Source organism: Cebus imitator, unplaced genomic scaffold, assembly GCF_001604975.1.
Source record: "Cebus imitator isolate Cc_AM_T3 unplaced genomic scaffold, Cebus_imitator-1.0 Scaffold267, whole genome shotgun sequence".
Classification (NCBI taxonomy): Eukaryota; Metazoa; Chordata; class Mammalia; order Primates; family Cebidae; genus Cebus; species Cebus imitator.
The window spans coordinates 184,855-199,022 of NW_016107582.1; the positions used below are offsets into that span (position 1 = coordinate 184,855).

The window sequence follows — 14,168 nt, forward strand, 5'->3', positions numbered from 1 at the left end:
AAAAAAAAAAAAAAAAAAAAAAAAAAAATTATTCATAATGACCAAGTCTGATTTATCCAAGGAGTGCAAGGATGGTTCAACATATGCAAAAAAATTAATGTGACACATCATATTAAGAGAATGAAGAAAAAAACCATATGATCATTTGAACTGACACTGAAAAAACATTTGATAACATTCAACATTCCTTCATAATAAAAACCCTCAATAACTGGGTATAGAAGGAACATACCTCACCACAATAATAGCCATTTATGACAGACCCATAGCTAGTATCATACTGAATGGGGAAAAACAAAGCTTTCCTCTAAGATCTAGAAAAGATGAAGATGTCCATTTTCACCACTATTATTCAACATAGTACTGGAAGTCCTCACTAAAGTAATCAGACAAGAGAAAAAAATAACTCCAAACTACGTTCGGAATCTGTTCACTTCTCAATACCTAAACTTCTACCATCTTGGTCTCAGACACCATCATCTCTCTGCCAAAATCATCACAACAGGTTTTAACTGTCCCCTGCTTCTTTGCTGACCTATACCTGGAGTCTGTTCTTCTTTACATTGTGTTCCTCCTGCCCTTCTGCCTCGCTTTCCTACTTTCCTCCTCCTCTGTCACATCACTTCAACCACACTAACCCTTTTTCTGTTTTACAGGTTAGACACATACTCTGACCTCTGGATCTTGGAATTTAGAATTCCCTCAGCCTGAAATGCACTTTTATCAGATACTCGTATGATTTACTACCTCATTTCCTTCAGGCCTTTGCTGAAATGTCACTGTGATGCCATCTAATGACCTTTAAAAAATTTCAGCCCCACGCTTGCCACCCTATTCACCTTCTCTGCTTTATTTTTTCCATAACATTTACTTCCACCTCATATTATAAACAGGTAGACAGATGAAAGATATCTATATAAAGATAGATAGATAAATAGATAGATTAGATAGATAATTGTCTTTTTTAAAAAATTATTACCTCCCCACACTAGAATATAAATTTCAAGAGGACAGGAATTTTTAATCTGTTTTGTTCACTTCATTGCCCAGAACAATGTCTAGACATAATAGGTACTCAGAAAAAAATTGCTGAGTTAATTAATTAAGGCAGCTGGGCAAGATGGCTCACACCTGTAATCATAGCACTTTGGGAGGCCAAGCAGGTGGATCACTTGAGGCCAGCAGTTCAAGAGCAGCCTGGCCAACATGGTGAAACCTGTCTTTATTAAAAATAGAAAAAACTAGCCAGATGTTGTGGCTCACACCTGTCGTCCCAGATACTCGGGAGGCTTAGGCACAAGAATTGCTTGGACCCAGGAGGCAGAGGTTGCAGTCAGCTGAAATCGCACCACTGCACTCCAGCCTGGGTGACACAGTCTCTCTCAAAAAAATTTTAAAAAAAAGAGAGAGACAGAATTAAGACAAGACATTGAGACATCATTAGTGATGGAAAACATGAAGGGGCAACCGGGTTCCTTGAAATGAAGTGAATGGGAAATCCTTTTGGGAATATTCAGGAGGCCCTTGGAGATGAGGTTCTAGGGAATTCAGAAATAAGTCAATTCGATTCATAGTGGAAGCCATGAAAGAGTGCTTGCCTTTTAGAAACTGAACCACTGACATACGACATGATTAAAAAAGAAATAATTATGATACAATTAAATAAGAATAGAGTAAATGATTATGATAAATAACATTGGATTTTGTAAAAATTCACCTTGTCAAAATCAAGGTATCTCTGTAAGCAATCATCGTGGGTTTGTTTGTTTGTTGAGACAGAGTCCAGCTCTGTCACCCAGGCTGGAGTGCAATGGCGCTATCTTGGCTCACTGCAACCTCCACCTCCCTTCAAGCAGTTCTCTATGCCTCAGCCTCCTGAGTAGCTAGGATTATAGGTGCCCACCACTGCGCCCCACAGATTTTTGTAGTTTTAGTAGAGATGGGGTTTTGCCATATTGGCCAGGCTGGTCTCAAACTCCTGACCTCAGGTGATCCACCCGCCTCAGCCTCCCAAAGTGCTGGAATTACAGGCGTGAGCCACCATGCCCATCCAGTTTGTGTGGGGTTTTTTTTTGTTTTTTTTTATTTTTTATTATTGTACTTTAAGTTCTGGGATACATGTGCAGAACCTGAAGGTTTATTACACAGGTATACATGTGTCATGGTGGTTGGCTGCACCCCATCAATCTGCCATCTACATTAGGCATTTCTCCTAATGCTATCCCTCCTCTAGCCCCCCACCCCCTGACAGGCCCCAGTGTGTGATGTTCCCCTCCATGTGTCCATGTGTTCTCATTGTTCAGCTCCCACTTATGAGTGAGAACATGCAGTGTTTGGTTTTCTGTTCCTGTGTTAGTTTGCTAAGAATTATGGTTTCCAGCTTCATCCATGTCCCTGCAAAGGACATGAACTCACTTTTTATGGCTATATAGTATTCCATGGTACATATGTGCCACATTTTCTTTATCCAGTCTATCACTGATGGGCTTGGGTTGGTTCCAAGTCTTTGTTATTGTGAACAGTGCCACAATACACATACATGTGCATGTGTCTTTAGAGTAGAATGATTTATAATCCTTTGGGTATATACCCAGTAATGGGATTGCTGGGTCAAATGGTATCTCTGGTTCTAGGTCCTTGAGGAATTGCCACACTGTCTTCCATAATGGTTGAACTAATTTACACTCTCATCAACAGTGTAAAAGCATTCCTATTTCTCTGCATCCTCTCCAGTGTCTGTTGTTTCCTTTTTAATGATGGCCATTCTAACTGGCATTGTGTGGTTTGAAGAACAGTTCCAAAAGAGGAATTCCTAAAACAATTTTAGTCATGTGTATTCAGAAGGAAGTATGTGACCTGACATGATTTTCTTAGGTGTAAGAAACACCACTTACAATCCTGCCATATCACCTTTTAGGTTACAATCAGCTTAAGGACTTTACTACATTAACCTCATCAGTTATCTTATCAATGAGAAAGGAAAACTATTAATCTTAAACTGACATGAGTCTACTTTGCCATTTACTCTTATAGTTTTCAAATCTCAGAGCCACACAAAGAAATATTTTTCTGTTCACTGGTGAGGAGTCAGAGACCAGAGATGTTTACATTGAATGTGATTTCTAAGCCACCTTCCAGCTCTGATTTCTCTGACTTCATAATTCATATTTACTTTCCCGGTAAGTATACCCATAGCAGATGAAAAATAAGCTATCCTGAAACTTAGAGTTGATCGTGGAGCTATGCAACGATCATCGACAAAGTTTTCCCAGGTAAAACAAGATGATGTTCACTTGTGAATTTTTCACAGCTTACTTCTTTACCTGTTAGGATTATCACAGGGGATCCAGTTTACTTGAGGGTGTGGAATGTCCTCCAAGTACGGGTAGATAGATTCCCTGTTGAAGTTCCAGCCATAAAGAGCATCTTCTGGAGTCACAATAATATGTGCACCCTGTTAAAAATGCAGCTTAATCAAAAAGGGAGCTGAGGAACTGAGTGGCTGAGTAACAACTATTTGGGCTTCCCCCCGACATCCCTTAAATCTTATTTTGTTTCTATATTTTTATAATTTATTTTCTTTTCCAAAGCATTTAAATTTTCTTTTTTTCAGTGCGTTGTCACTTCTTTTTATTTTTACTTTATTCTTTATTTTTAATTTTAGATTCAGAGGGTACATATGCAGGTTAGTTACATGGATATGTTACATAATGGTGAGTTTTGGGCTTCTAGTCAAGCATTTTAATTTTCTAATCCTGCCATTGTTGCTTCCTACGGCAGTTGTTAACTAAAATCCTAGCTCATCCTGGAACCAAGCCTCTCCTTGAACTTTGGCTGATGATCGTGCCTGTGTCAGGACTGATTTATAACTCAAGTGCTCTGTTTATTTCCTCCTCTGCCCCAGCCTTCTCCTGCACCATACCCTGCAAACATGACTCCAGCTTCTCAGAAAAAGAGGAGCCACATACTGGTTACTTGAATTCTGCCATGCCTACAAATACTGCCTGGCTAACCTGGGCACTTTCCAATTGGAGGGTCATCAAATAGAGAGTCACTCTGTGACCTTTGAGGAAATAGTTGGACTAAGGGTGAAAAAGAACATCAGAACTCCTGACAGCTTTTAAAATATTAGTATATATAAGAATATAGGACAGGCATGGTAGCTCATGCCCGTGATCCCAGCACTTTGGGAGGCTGAGATGGGTGGATCACCTGAGGTCAGAAGTTCAAGTTAGCCTGGGCAACATGGCAAAACCCCATCTCTTACATATTTATCTATGACTTTTATCATACTTCATATACCCTTGGTCTACACCTAATCGATTATTAGCTTTTAAAATTATATTCTTGTAAACCACAATTTATACTGTATGATTAACTTTAAACCAAAATCTTCTCTCAACTCAGGGACTCACAATGCATTACATATACTTTTATCTTGTAATTAGAGTGAAGTATGAAGTATATAATGCATGCTGCCAAGGAACTGACAACTTAAGTTTAATTGTTTTCAGATTATAAACTTATTCCAAAACCTGCAAACCCTTAAGAGCACAAGAGTACATCAAGGCTACTAACACTCTAAGAATAGCACCTGATCCCTGACCCATTTATCATTCATCCTCCGTCTGCACCAGAAAAGGGGAACAAAGATGTTGAATTTATGGCCAGTTCCTTAAAGGTCTGCTACTTCTTGATGATGACCAAATTGTTCTTTCCTTAACTTGGTTCTTACTGATAAAGAAGTCTCCTTGCTCTAATTTTGAGAGGAAAGTAGAATTCTAACTGTAAAATAAAGTTTCTTGGCTACCCTGATACATATGTATTCTATGAGAAAGGATCCCCTCCTTTCTCGTAGAATCCTGTACACTGGAGAGATGGTAGAGATGGTACCTGCTCTGCTGCTGATGTGATCGCTCCTTCCAAAAGGTCCAGATTCCGATTCATTAATGCCAGCGCCTCCTCACGAGACACTGGTGTTAGGGTGGTACTGGGCAATATCACTGCATGCTCATAAACAGCTGCAACAAAAGTATCCAGGCAGCTGGCTCTTGAGACGTAGAAAAGCAAAACTGCTACATACGCCAGCAACTGAGAAGTAGTCATGCTGAAGTCCAATGACTGCTGCAAAACAGAGCACGTCCTGGTATTTATAGAGAGAAGACACGTGGTGTCTAGACCTTAGTACCTTAAAAATAAATTACAGAAGTTAATTTTAAGAAAACTCTGTGATTTCACAGTACTGTCAGATAACAAAGGACCTTCCCTTTTTGCAGGGATTTGTGAGGATTAAATCAGGAAATGTATGTATATTAGCTGGCTAGGGCTACCTAACAAAATACAACAAACTGGGTGGTGTAAAAAATAAAAAATGTGTTGCCTCACAGTTCTGAAGGGTAGGAGTCCCAGATGAAGGTGTCAACAGGGTTGGTTCCTCCTGAGGGTGGTGTTTTTATGCCAACTAAGGGCAGAAGAAAAAAGCTAAGTTAAGGTCATAACCCCAGGGCTACAGGCTCACTAAAAGACTGAGACTGATCCTAATCATAGGATCAATTAGGTTACTCCAGTATGACTTCATCTTAACTAATTAGATCTGAAATGACCCCATTTCCAAAAAAGGTTACATTGTAAGATACTGGCAATTAGGACTTCAACATGTAAATTTTTTGCAATACATATGTTTTGGAATGTCAACACATAGAACTTCAAATAATTTTAAAATTTGTATTATTATTATTATTATTATTATTTTAGGTGGAGTCTTGCTCTGTTGCCCAGGCTGGAGTGCAGTGGCACGATCTCAACTCACTGCACACTCTACCTCCTGGGTTCAAGCTATTCTCCTGCCTCAGCCTCCTGAGTAGCTGGGACTACAGGTGCGTACCCAGCTAATTTTTGTATTATTAGCAGGGACAGGGTTTCTGTTAGGCCTCTGAGTCCAAGCCTGGCCATTATAGTCTTGGTGACCTGCGTGTATACCTCTGCATGGTCCCCAGAACCTAGAAAGTCTGAGGTAACCACAGGTAACCAGGTGGCCACAGAAAGAAGTTAAACAACTTGTTCCTGCCTCAACTAATTGCTCTCCCCCTGCAACCTGCAACCATTGTTCCTGCTCAGCCTTGCAGAATTTCATCCCTGGACATTGAGTTTCTCAAGATCCCACCCCTGTAACTATGTAATTTACCATACCCTCCCCTCTGCTTGCAACTGATGCTCCCCACTCTTATGATAATGCCTGTTTGTAACAGATGACCCCTACCCTTGTGACCATGCATCCCATGATGCCCTTCCCCTCCCTAAAATAGGTTACCACCTTTAACTGACCGCTTGCCCCGACCTATAAAACCAACTCCTATCCTACTGCCCTCTGCTGACTCTCTTTTTAGACTTAGCCTGCCCGCACCAGGGTGAATAAGCAGCTATGTTGCTCACACAAAGTCAGCCTGGTGGTGGTCTGTTTACACAAGAGATATGCCTAACAGCTTCACCATATTGGCCAGGCTGGTCTTGAACTCCTGACCTCATGATCTGCCTGCCTTGGCCTCCCAAAGTGTTGGGATTATAGGCCTAAGCCTCTGCACCTGGCCTTAATTAGTCTTTTCATTTGAATATTTCAGCTCTACACTTTGACTCACTTTAGTTTTCTCAAAATGGGGAAGCCACAACAAAGAGGAATACCAAAGAGTTACTCATTTTCTATTGCTATGTAACAAATTATCCCCAAATTCAGCAGCTTCAAAAAGCAAAAATACATTATCTTTCACTTTCTGTGGGTCAGGAATCCAGGGGCAGTTTAGCTGGTGCCTCTGGCCCAAAGTCTCTTTCACAAGCCTGCAATCAAGCAGCTGCCAGGGCTAGTTATTTCAAGGCTTGACTCTGGGAGTTATTTCAAGTCTTGACTTCCACGCTCCAAGCTCCCTCACGTGACTGGCAGCAGGGCTCAGGACCTGATTTGTTGTTGCCCAGAGACATGAATTTCTAGCTATGCAGGCCTCACCATAGGGCAGGCTGCATTTTATTTTCTGGATTCCCTTAGAGCCAGAGAGCAAGAGAACCCACTAAGATAGAAGCCAGGAAAGCTTTGTAATCTAATCAGGGAAAGGACACCTCATCACTTTTGTTGTATTCTATCCATTAAAGCAAATCAATCGGTGTACCCTGCACTGTGGTAGGGGATTACACAAGGGCAGGAATGAGGCAGGATCATTAGGGACCATCTCCGAAACTGCTTATCACAGAGGCAACAGAGGACTATAAATAATGAGTGCTGGAAAGCAAGATCCAGAGAGAGGAGAGGGAAATTACATAACATTGAAAAACTGTTCATAGATTTTTATATTGAGTAAGTTGGCAAATTTTGTTTCAATTGTACATTATGTATAATATTTACAGAATTCGTGTTATGTTTTTACATTTTATTTTTAGGCTATTTGTCTTTAAATGGTATTTTTACGGTTCAATCTGCAAACAGACCTATCTAATTTTTTGCTTCAGTAACTATAATGCATTTATTCTGCAATTGCCAAGGTAACCCAGAGGTTGTGGTTGGCTGGTCCTCCTGAGTCTCCAGGAAACACCAGCCCCTCTGACTGCTTGCTGACCTCATACGGCCTTTCCATGCCCAGGTGGGTGGGAATAACACATGTTTCCCAGGAAGGTGTCATCATTATGTAACAGTTTATAAAAGGAAGCATTGAAATAAAAGTTAAAACTGAGATGAGTTGCAAAGAGGTTAAAAAATTACTTCTTTGACCTTCTTAGATTAAAAATATTAAATAAGAACCTCCCGTGGAGTTTCTAGTCCAACTCATAAAGAGCTTGGTGGTCATCTTTCCCATGCTCGCAGCAAGAAAAAAGCTAAACAAGTGAGTATCAACAATTTTTCTAAGATGCCTCAGAGAATTGAGATCACAGGACAAACTGCAGTCCCCAGAACTGGAGAGAGAGGAGAATGCAGAGGTAAGAGCCCACTGGGAGCAGAGTCCTCTGGGGTTGGTGCCAGTGTAGGAAGGTCACTTGAACTGTAATTGATGAATTGCTGGAGGCTCGGCGTGGACAACCTTGAAAGTTCTGGTCTGTTCTTAACAAAAGCCTGCCCTCAAGGGAAAGTATTTTGCCAAGCCTAGCCTGTCTATGGGAAGGGAAAACTCCAACCTCAGCCACTCTCATCTTTAACACGGGGAAAGGGAAAATCCCAGCTCTAGCTTGTTTTTATGCCAACTAAGGGCAGAAGAAAAAAGCCAAGTGAAGGTCATAAACCCAGGGATATGGGCTCACTAAAAGACTGAGACTGGCCGGGCGCGGTGGCTCAAGCCTGTAATCCCAGCACTTTGGGAGGCCAAGGCGGGTGGATCACGAGGTCAAGAAATCGAGACCATCCTGGTCAACATGGTGAAACCCCGTCTCTACTAAAAATACAAAACATTAGCTGGGCATGGTGGTGCGTGCCTGTAATCCCAGCTACTCAGGAGGTTGAGGCAGGAGAATTGCCTGAACCCAGGAGGCGGAGGTTGCGGTGAGCCGAGATTGCGCCATTGCACTCCAGCCTGGGTAACAAGAGTGAAACTCCGTCTCAAAAAAAAAAAAAAGACTGAGACTGAATCATCAGACCAATAACCCTGTCCCTCCCCCAGCGTGTCACTGCCACATGAATCCAGCCTTTCTGCCTACCTAGCATGCACTAGCTGAGAGCAAATCTTTAGATGAAATAATGCAGTTCAGCCGGGTGCGGTGGCTCACGCCTATAATCCCAGCACTTTGGGAGGCCGAGGAGGGCAGATTACCTGAGGACAGGAGTTCCAGACCAGCCTGACCAACATGGTGAAACCCCATCTCTACTAAAAATACAAAAATTAGCTAAGCATGGTGGGCAGGGGGTGCCTGTAATCCCAGCTACCCAGGAGGCTGAGGCAGGAGCATTGCTTGAACCCGGGAGGCAGAGGTTGCCGTGAGTTGAGACCACGCCACTGCATTCCAGCCCGGTGACAGTGCGAGACTCCGTCTCAAAAACAAGAAAGAAAAAGAAATAGAAATAGTACAGTTCTTTCTTGCAGTAGAGTGTCATCAGCAAGAGCTGGAACTGGGAGGCACCAACAGCCTCTACCATAACTCCTGGGCTGGTTCTCTCGATCCTTAACCCTATTGTACAGCCTGCCAAGCTCCCTAAATGCAGCCTTTCTGCTCACGCAGAGTAGAAACTGGGAGAATTGTCTCCAAAGAAGTAACTTTGATTCTAGACAGAAGCCCTAATTAAGATCTCCACACTCCTCCAACCAAACTTCCATGGATGGAGCAGATTGCCTCTTGCAAGGAAAACATGACATTGCACTGTCCAGAATAGTGCAAGACACACAGTGTTCTGGATTTTTCTAGCAGAGCAGTGATCACCCCAACCCAGGCAGCAGGCCCCCAAAGGAACTCAGAAGCAAGTCCTGCCCAGCTCACGCAGAGAGAACGAGAAACAAGGGAAAAGGAGGGGAGAGGAAGGACTGAGTGGAGTGAGCACTGCCTCTTGCACTTCACCTGGTGAACTCTGAAAAGCCATGTGCAAAGCGTGTAAGTGTGTCCACAAACGTGCGTGTTAAAAAAGATTGGCAGTCGTCCTCTGCATCGCCACTCAACATATACACCCACCTACTAATATATAGTGGCTGCAACACCATGTCAATTCCCTTGTTGACATTAATCTGGTTTCAGGAAAAACTATCCGTTTTTGTTCTGCTCTCACACCACAATTAACACAAAAGACAGGTTTCCTTCCAAATTGGTGGGGATTTCTCCCCACTAGAAAGCAAGCAATCAACTCTGCAGCGGACACAGCTGGCTGTCTTCCAGTTCAATCCAAACACTATTTATCCAAATACAGCATCAGATCCCACAGATTAAGGGCTGCGTCCCACAAAACCGCCCTCTTCTTCCCACCAGGAACAAGTCTGGGCCTCCAGATCTTCCGACCAAATGGCTCTGGGTTGGGGTTGCCGTGACCCCTTCTTTGGGCTCAATTAATTTGCTAGAGTGGCTCACAGACTCAGGGAAAAACGTTTAGTGGCTTATAATAAAGGATATTGCAAAGGACACAAATGAAGAGGTGCATAGAGCGAGGTATGGGGGAAGGACTGGGGAGCCTTGCATGCACCCCCTAGCTGCGCCACCCTCCAGGAGCCTCCGCGTGTTCAGCTGCAAGCAAACTCTCTGAACCCAATCCTTTTGGGTTTTTATGCAAGCTTCATTACATAATCACAATTGACAACCATGTAGAAATGTGACTGGACAAAAAGGGTATGATCCGTACTATCAGCCTGAGAGGTGAAACCCAGTAAAGCTCGTCTGTTCAGGTTTGCCTTGACACCTCTCTGTAGCATTCCTTCCTCTAGGGTATGGGGTGGGACCCTCTCTGGAATGAGGATCTTTTGAGCCACAATCAGATTAGAGTCCTGCCTTAGGCAGGTGAAGGGAGGGCAGGGGAAGGTCAGAGAGGGAGATTCTGTTTCATGAGGCCTGCTCCTGAGGCCTAAATCCCCCACCATGTTATTTTTAAAAAAAGAATATAACAAAGGATTGGGAGTTAAAAACCAGGAACTACAATATCACAAGTTGTTAATGTTACAAGAATACATAAGTTTGCATAGGGCTTAATCAAACTATTTTTTCATTGTGAATGTAGCCTGTAAACATTATGGGGCCCGCCCAGCTGCTCCCATTTACAGCTTCCTCTCTCTCCAGGTGGAGGGAGCAGGCGATAGCTCAGTCCGAAGGCTCTTATTCAACTCCGCGCTTGTGATTCCCGGGGCTTGACTGGCAAAGATCCCCTGTTCTGTGTATTGCTGAGGCTTTGGGGGAAGCACTGTATCTGGACTGGAGTGCCAGAGGGGAGCCTCTGACTTGCTGGTCAGATGCACTTTCTGGGTGAAGCAGCACCCCACCCTTTCTTGGTCTGCCCTGAATGGGCTTTGCTCACCATCAGACTGGCAACGGGTCATCAGACCCGTTGAAATGCACCTGGTACCTCGGTTGGAGCTAGGAGATCCCTGGATTTCTGCGTCTCTCTTGCTGGGTGTGCCGTGTTGTGCGCTGGAATTGTGTCTAATCCGCCGTCTTGGATCTCTCCCACCTGTTAACATTATTATATGGCTTGAACTTGCTCTCAGGAAAGAAAAAACTGTTTTGCTTACCAGTGAGTTATACTTTGCTGTATCAGAAATATTAATTAAAGCCATACGAGTAACTTCACTCTCCGTAGAAAGATTTTAGATGAGGAAGATACAGATGTGAGAGCCGAGACTAGCAGAGTGCATCATTTATGTCAATGATAAACAAAGTAAGTGTGGCTGGGGAAGGGAAAAGAGACAAAAGGTAAAAAATAATAATAATAAAAAGCGGGCCGGGCGCGGTGGCTCACGCCTATAATCCCAGCACTTTGGGAGGCCCAGGAGGGTGGATCACGAGGTCAAGAGATCGAGACCATCCTGGTCAACAAGGTGAAACCTCGTCTCTACTAAAAATACAAAAATTAGCTGGGCATGATGGTGCGTGCCTATAGTCCCAGCTACTCGGGAGACTGAGGCAGGAGAATTGCTTGAACCCAGGAGGCGGAGGTTGCGGTGAGCTGAGATCGTGCCATTGCACTCCAGTCTGGGCAACAACAGCGAAACTCCGTCTCAAAAAATAATAATAATAAAAATAATAAAAAGCGAACTGTATTAAAATGTGGGGGGGCAAAATAACTCCAAGAAGCACAGGCTTAGGAAGAGCTGAGAAATGACCATGAGATTTCACTTTTTTCTTCCTTTCTTTTTTCATTTAGACAAGGTCTCACTCTGTTGCCCAGGCTGGAGTGCAGTGGTACAATCTTGGCTCACTGCAGCCTCTACCTCCTGGGCTCAAGTGATCCTCCCACCCCAGCCTCCTGAGTAGCTGGGATCACAAGCGCATACCACCACACTCGGCTAATTTGTTGCTGTTGTTGTCGTCTGTAGAGTCAAGGTTTCAACATGTTGTCCAGGCTGGTCTCAAACTCCTTGGCTCAAGCCGTCTGCCCACGTTGGCCTTCCAAAGTGCTGAGATTACAGGTGTGAGTCATTGTGGCCTGGCCTGAGATTTGAGTTTAAAGTTCCTTTTAATAAAGAGAGGAGGCAGGAGTCAGCTTACATAGAAACGCATGAGGTGAGAGGTGCTGAGGAAGCTGGAGCTATCAGCGTGCATAACACAGGCTCCAGACGACTGGCTAGGAAAGAGAAGAAAGAAGTCCAGAAGGAGCCAATGTGAGGTGATAGAGGGGGACGATGCCCACCTCCTGCACACAGAGGAATTGGGGGCACAAACCTAAGATCTGAGTGTGATAGCCCCTGAAGAGAGAATCCAGGAAAGATGGAAGGGAGAAAGCAAGTGCATTTTCTGCTGCCCAGAATATCTCTGACTTCCTGATAATGGACTGAATTATAGTAGGTGGAAATAAACACCTAGGAAAAGTCCAGAAATGCCGCTGTCATGCATTCTGTGGGTATTAGAGGTATCTCCTACCTAACCCAGAGAACCCACCTGCTCTTCAGTGTGTCTCTTTCCAGAGTTAATCAGTGACCAAACAGAAAAATGACAGAGAGCCAGGACAGTGGGCCAAAGGTAAATGGAGAAAAGGCGACACAGTGGCCCTGTCTAGGAAGCTCCCAGCATGGCACGGCCTGCAATAAACCCCTGACAACTGAGAGGGGCTCAACCAAGATTGGCTAGATTTTAGAACAGAATAATTTCAGAAGGAAATGAGATGTGATCTGAACGACATAATTTATTTAATTTTACTTATTTTTTTGAGAGGGAGTTTTGCTCTTCTTGCCTAGGCTGGAATGCAGTGGTGCAGTCTCAGCTCACTGCAACCTCTGCCTCTCGGGTTCAGGTGATTCTCCTGTCCCAGCCTCCCAAGTAGCTGGGATTATAAGCACCCGCCACCGCGCCCAGCTGATTTTTCTATTTTTAGTAGAGACAGGGTTGCACCATGTTGGCCAGGCTGGTCTCGATCTCCTGACTTCAGGTGATCCACCTGCCTCAGCCTCCCAAAGTGCTGGGGTTAGAGGTGTGGTCACCCGACCAACATAATTTATTATTTTTGTAAATTTCTGTTTTGGCCAGGTGAGTTTGCTCACGCCTCTAATTCCAGAACTTTGGGATGCCAAGGCGAGTAGATCACTTGAGGTCAGGAGTTCGAGACCAGCCTAGACAACATGGTGAAAGCCTGTCCCTACCAAAAATATAAAAAATTATCTGGGTGTGGTGGTGCAGGCCTGTAGCCCCAGCTACTGGGGAGGCTGAGGCAGGAGAACCACTTGAACCCAGGAGGCAGAGGTTGCAGTGAGCCAAGATCATGCCACTGCACTCCAGCCTGGGCAACAGAGTGAGAGTCCATCTTTAAAAAAAAAAAAATCCATTTTAAGTATCGGATTTCCATACAAATAGAATGCAAGAGTCAAATAAGTTATGACTAAAGAGACAATACAACCATTTTAATTAGCTGAAAAGTTGTTCCTAGATACTTCAAAAGATGTCCTTCTTCTTTTTTTTCAAAGCGAGCAAAAGTTTTATTGGGGAAGTACAAGTACATTCCAAGAGAGAGGAGTGGGCTGACCCTGCTGGAAACATGCTGAAGACATTGTACCTTGTGATCTTCTATTGCCTTCGTTCTTTCTTTACCCAGTTCTCACCAAACTTTGGGGGATCCTCCCTTACAGTGTTTAATGCACATGCATGGGAACCAGTGATCAATACGAATCCTATCTAATGGTGGCACTGCTTCTTACCACCACCCGGGGAAGGTATAGCCGTCAATTTTGTGCTAATTGTGTCTGATCAGCTCTCAGGAATTCCCCTTTTGCCTCTTTCCTTCCTTATCAGGATCTAGTTAACAGCATTCTGACAGTTCAACCATGAAGTGAGTACTGGGCATCCTAAGAGGTGTTCTGGGGGGTTCTTTCCAACATGAATACCTCCCCTTCATGTCTGCTCATATCTGACTGTCTACTCTTACATTTCTCCCTCCAGGAGTTGGGACCCAGAAAAACGTGTCCTTATTCTTTAACTTCCTATATCTTAATTGACTAGAATCTAATATCCTTTGCATATTCAAAGTTCATCCTATGTATTTACAAATGAAGTGTATTAGTCAGTGTTCTCCAGAGAAA

General features: G+C 43.6%; 1 protein-coding gene across 2 annotated transcripts in view; it reads right to left on the minus strand.

Moving 5' to 3' along the window:
* The window catches only part of VNN1 (vanin 1), a 38,156-nt gene extending 27,110 nt beyond the window's left edge, over positions 1 to 11,046 (minus strand). Inside the window, exons 1-3 of one of the 2 annotated variants that reach the window (XM_037728517.1) lie at positions 10,958 to 11,046; positions 4,894 to 5,124; positions 3,324 to 3,454 (exon numbers count right to left, since the gene is read on the minus strand). In XM_037728517.1, coding sequence (XP_037584445.1) covers positions 3,324 to 3,454; positions 4,894 to 5,124; positions 10,958 to 10,960 — 365 coding nt within the window. In that variant the 5' untranslated portion in view covers positions 10,961 to 11,046. Of the gene's footprint in view, positions 1 to 3,323; positions 3,455 to 4,893; positions 5,125 to 10,039; positions 10,176 to 10,957 lie in introns of those variants that run through there. The other variant, XM_017500604.2, reaches the window with a different exon arrangement.
* Between the last annotated feature and the right edge of the window lie 3,122 nt (positions 11,047 to 14,168).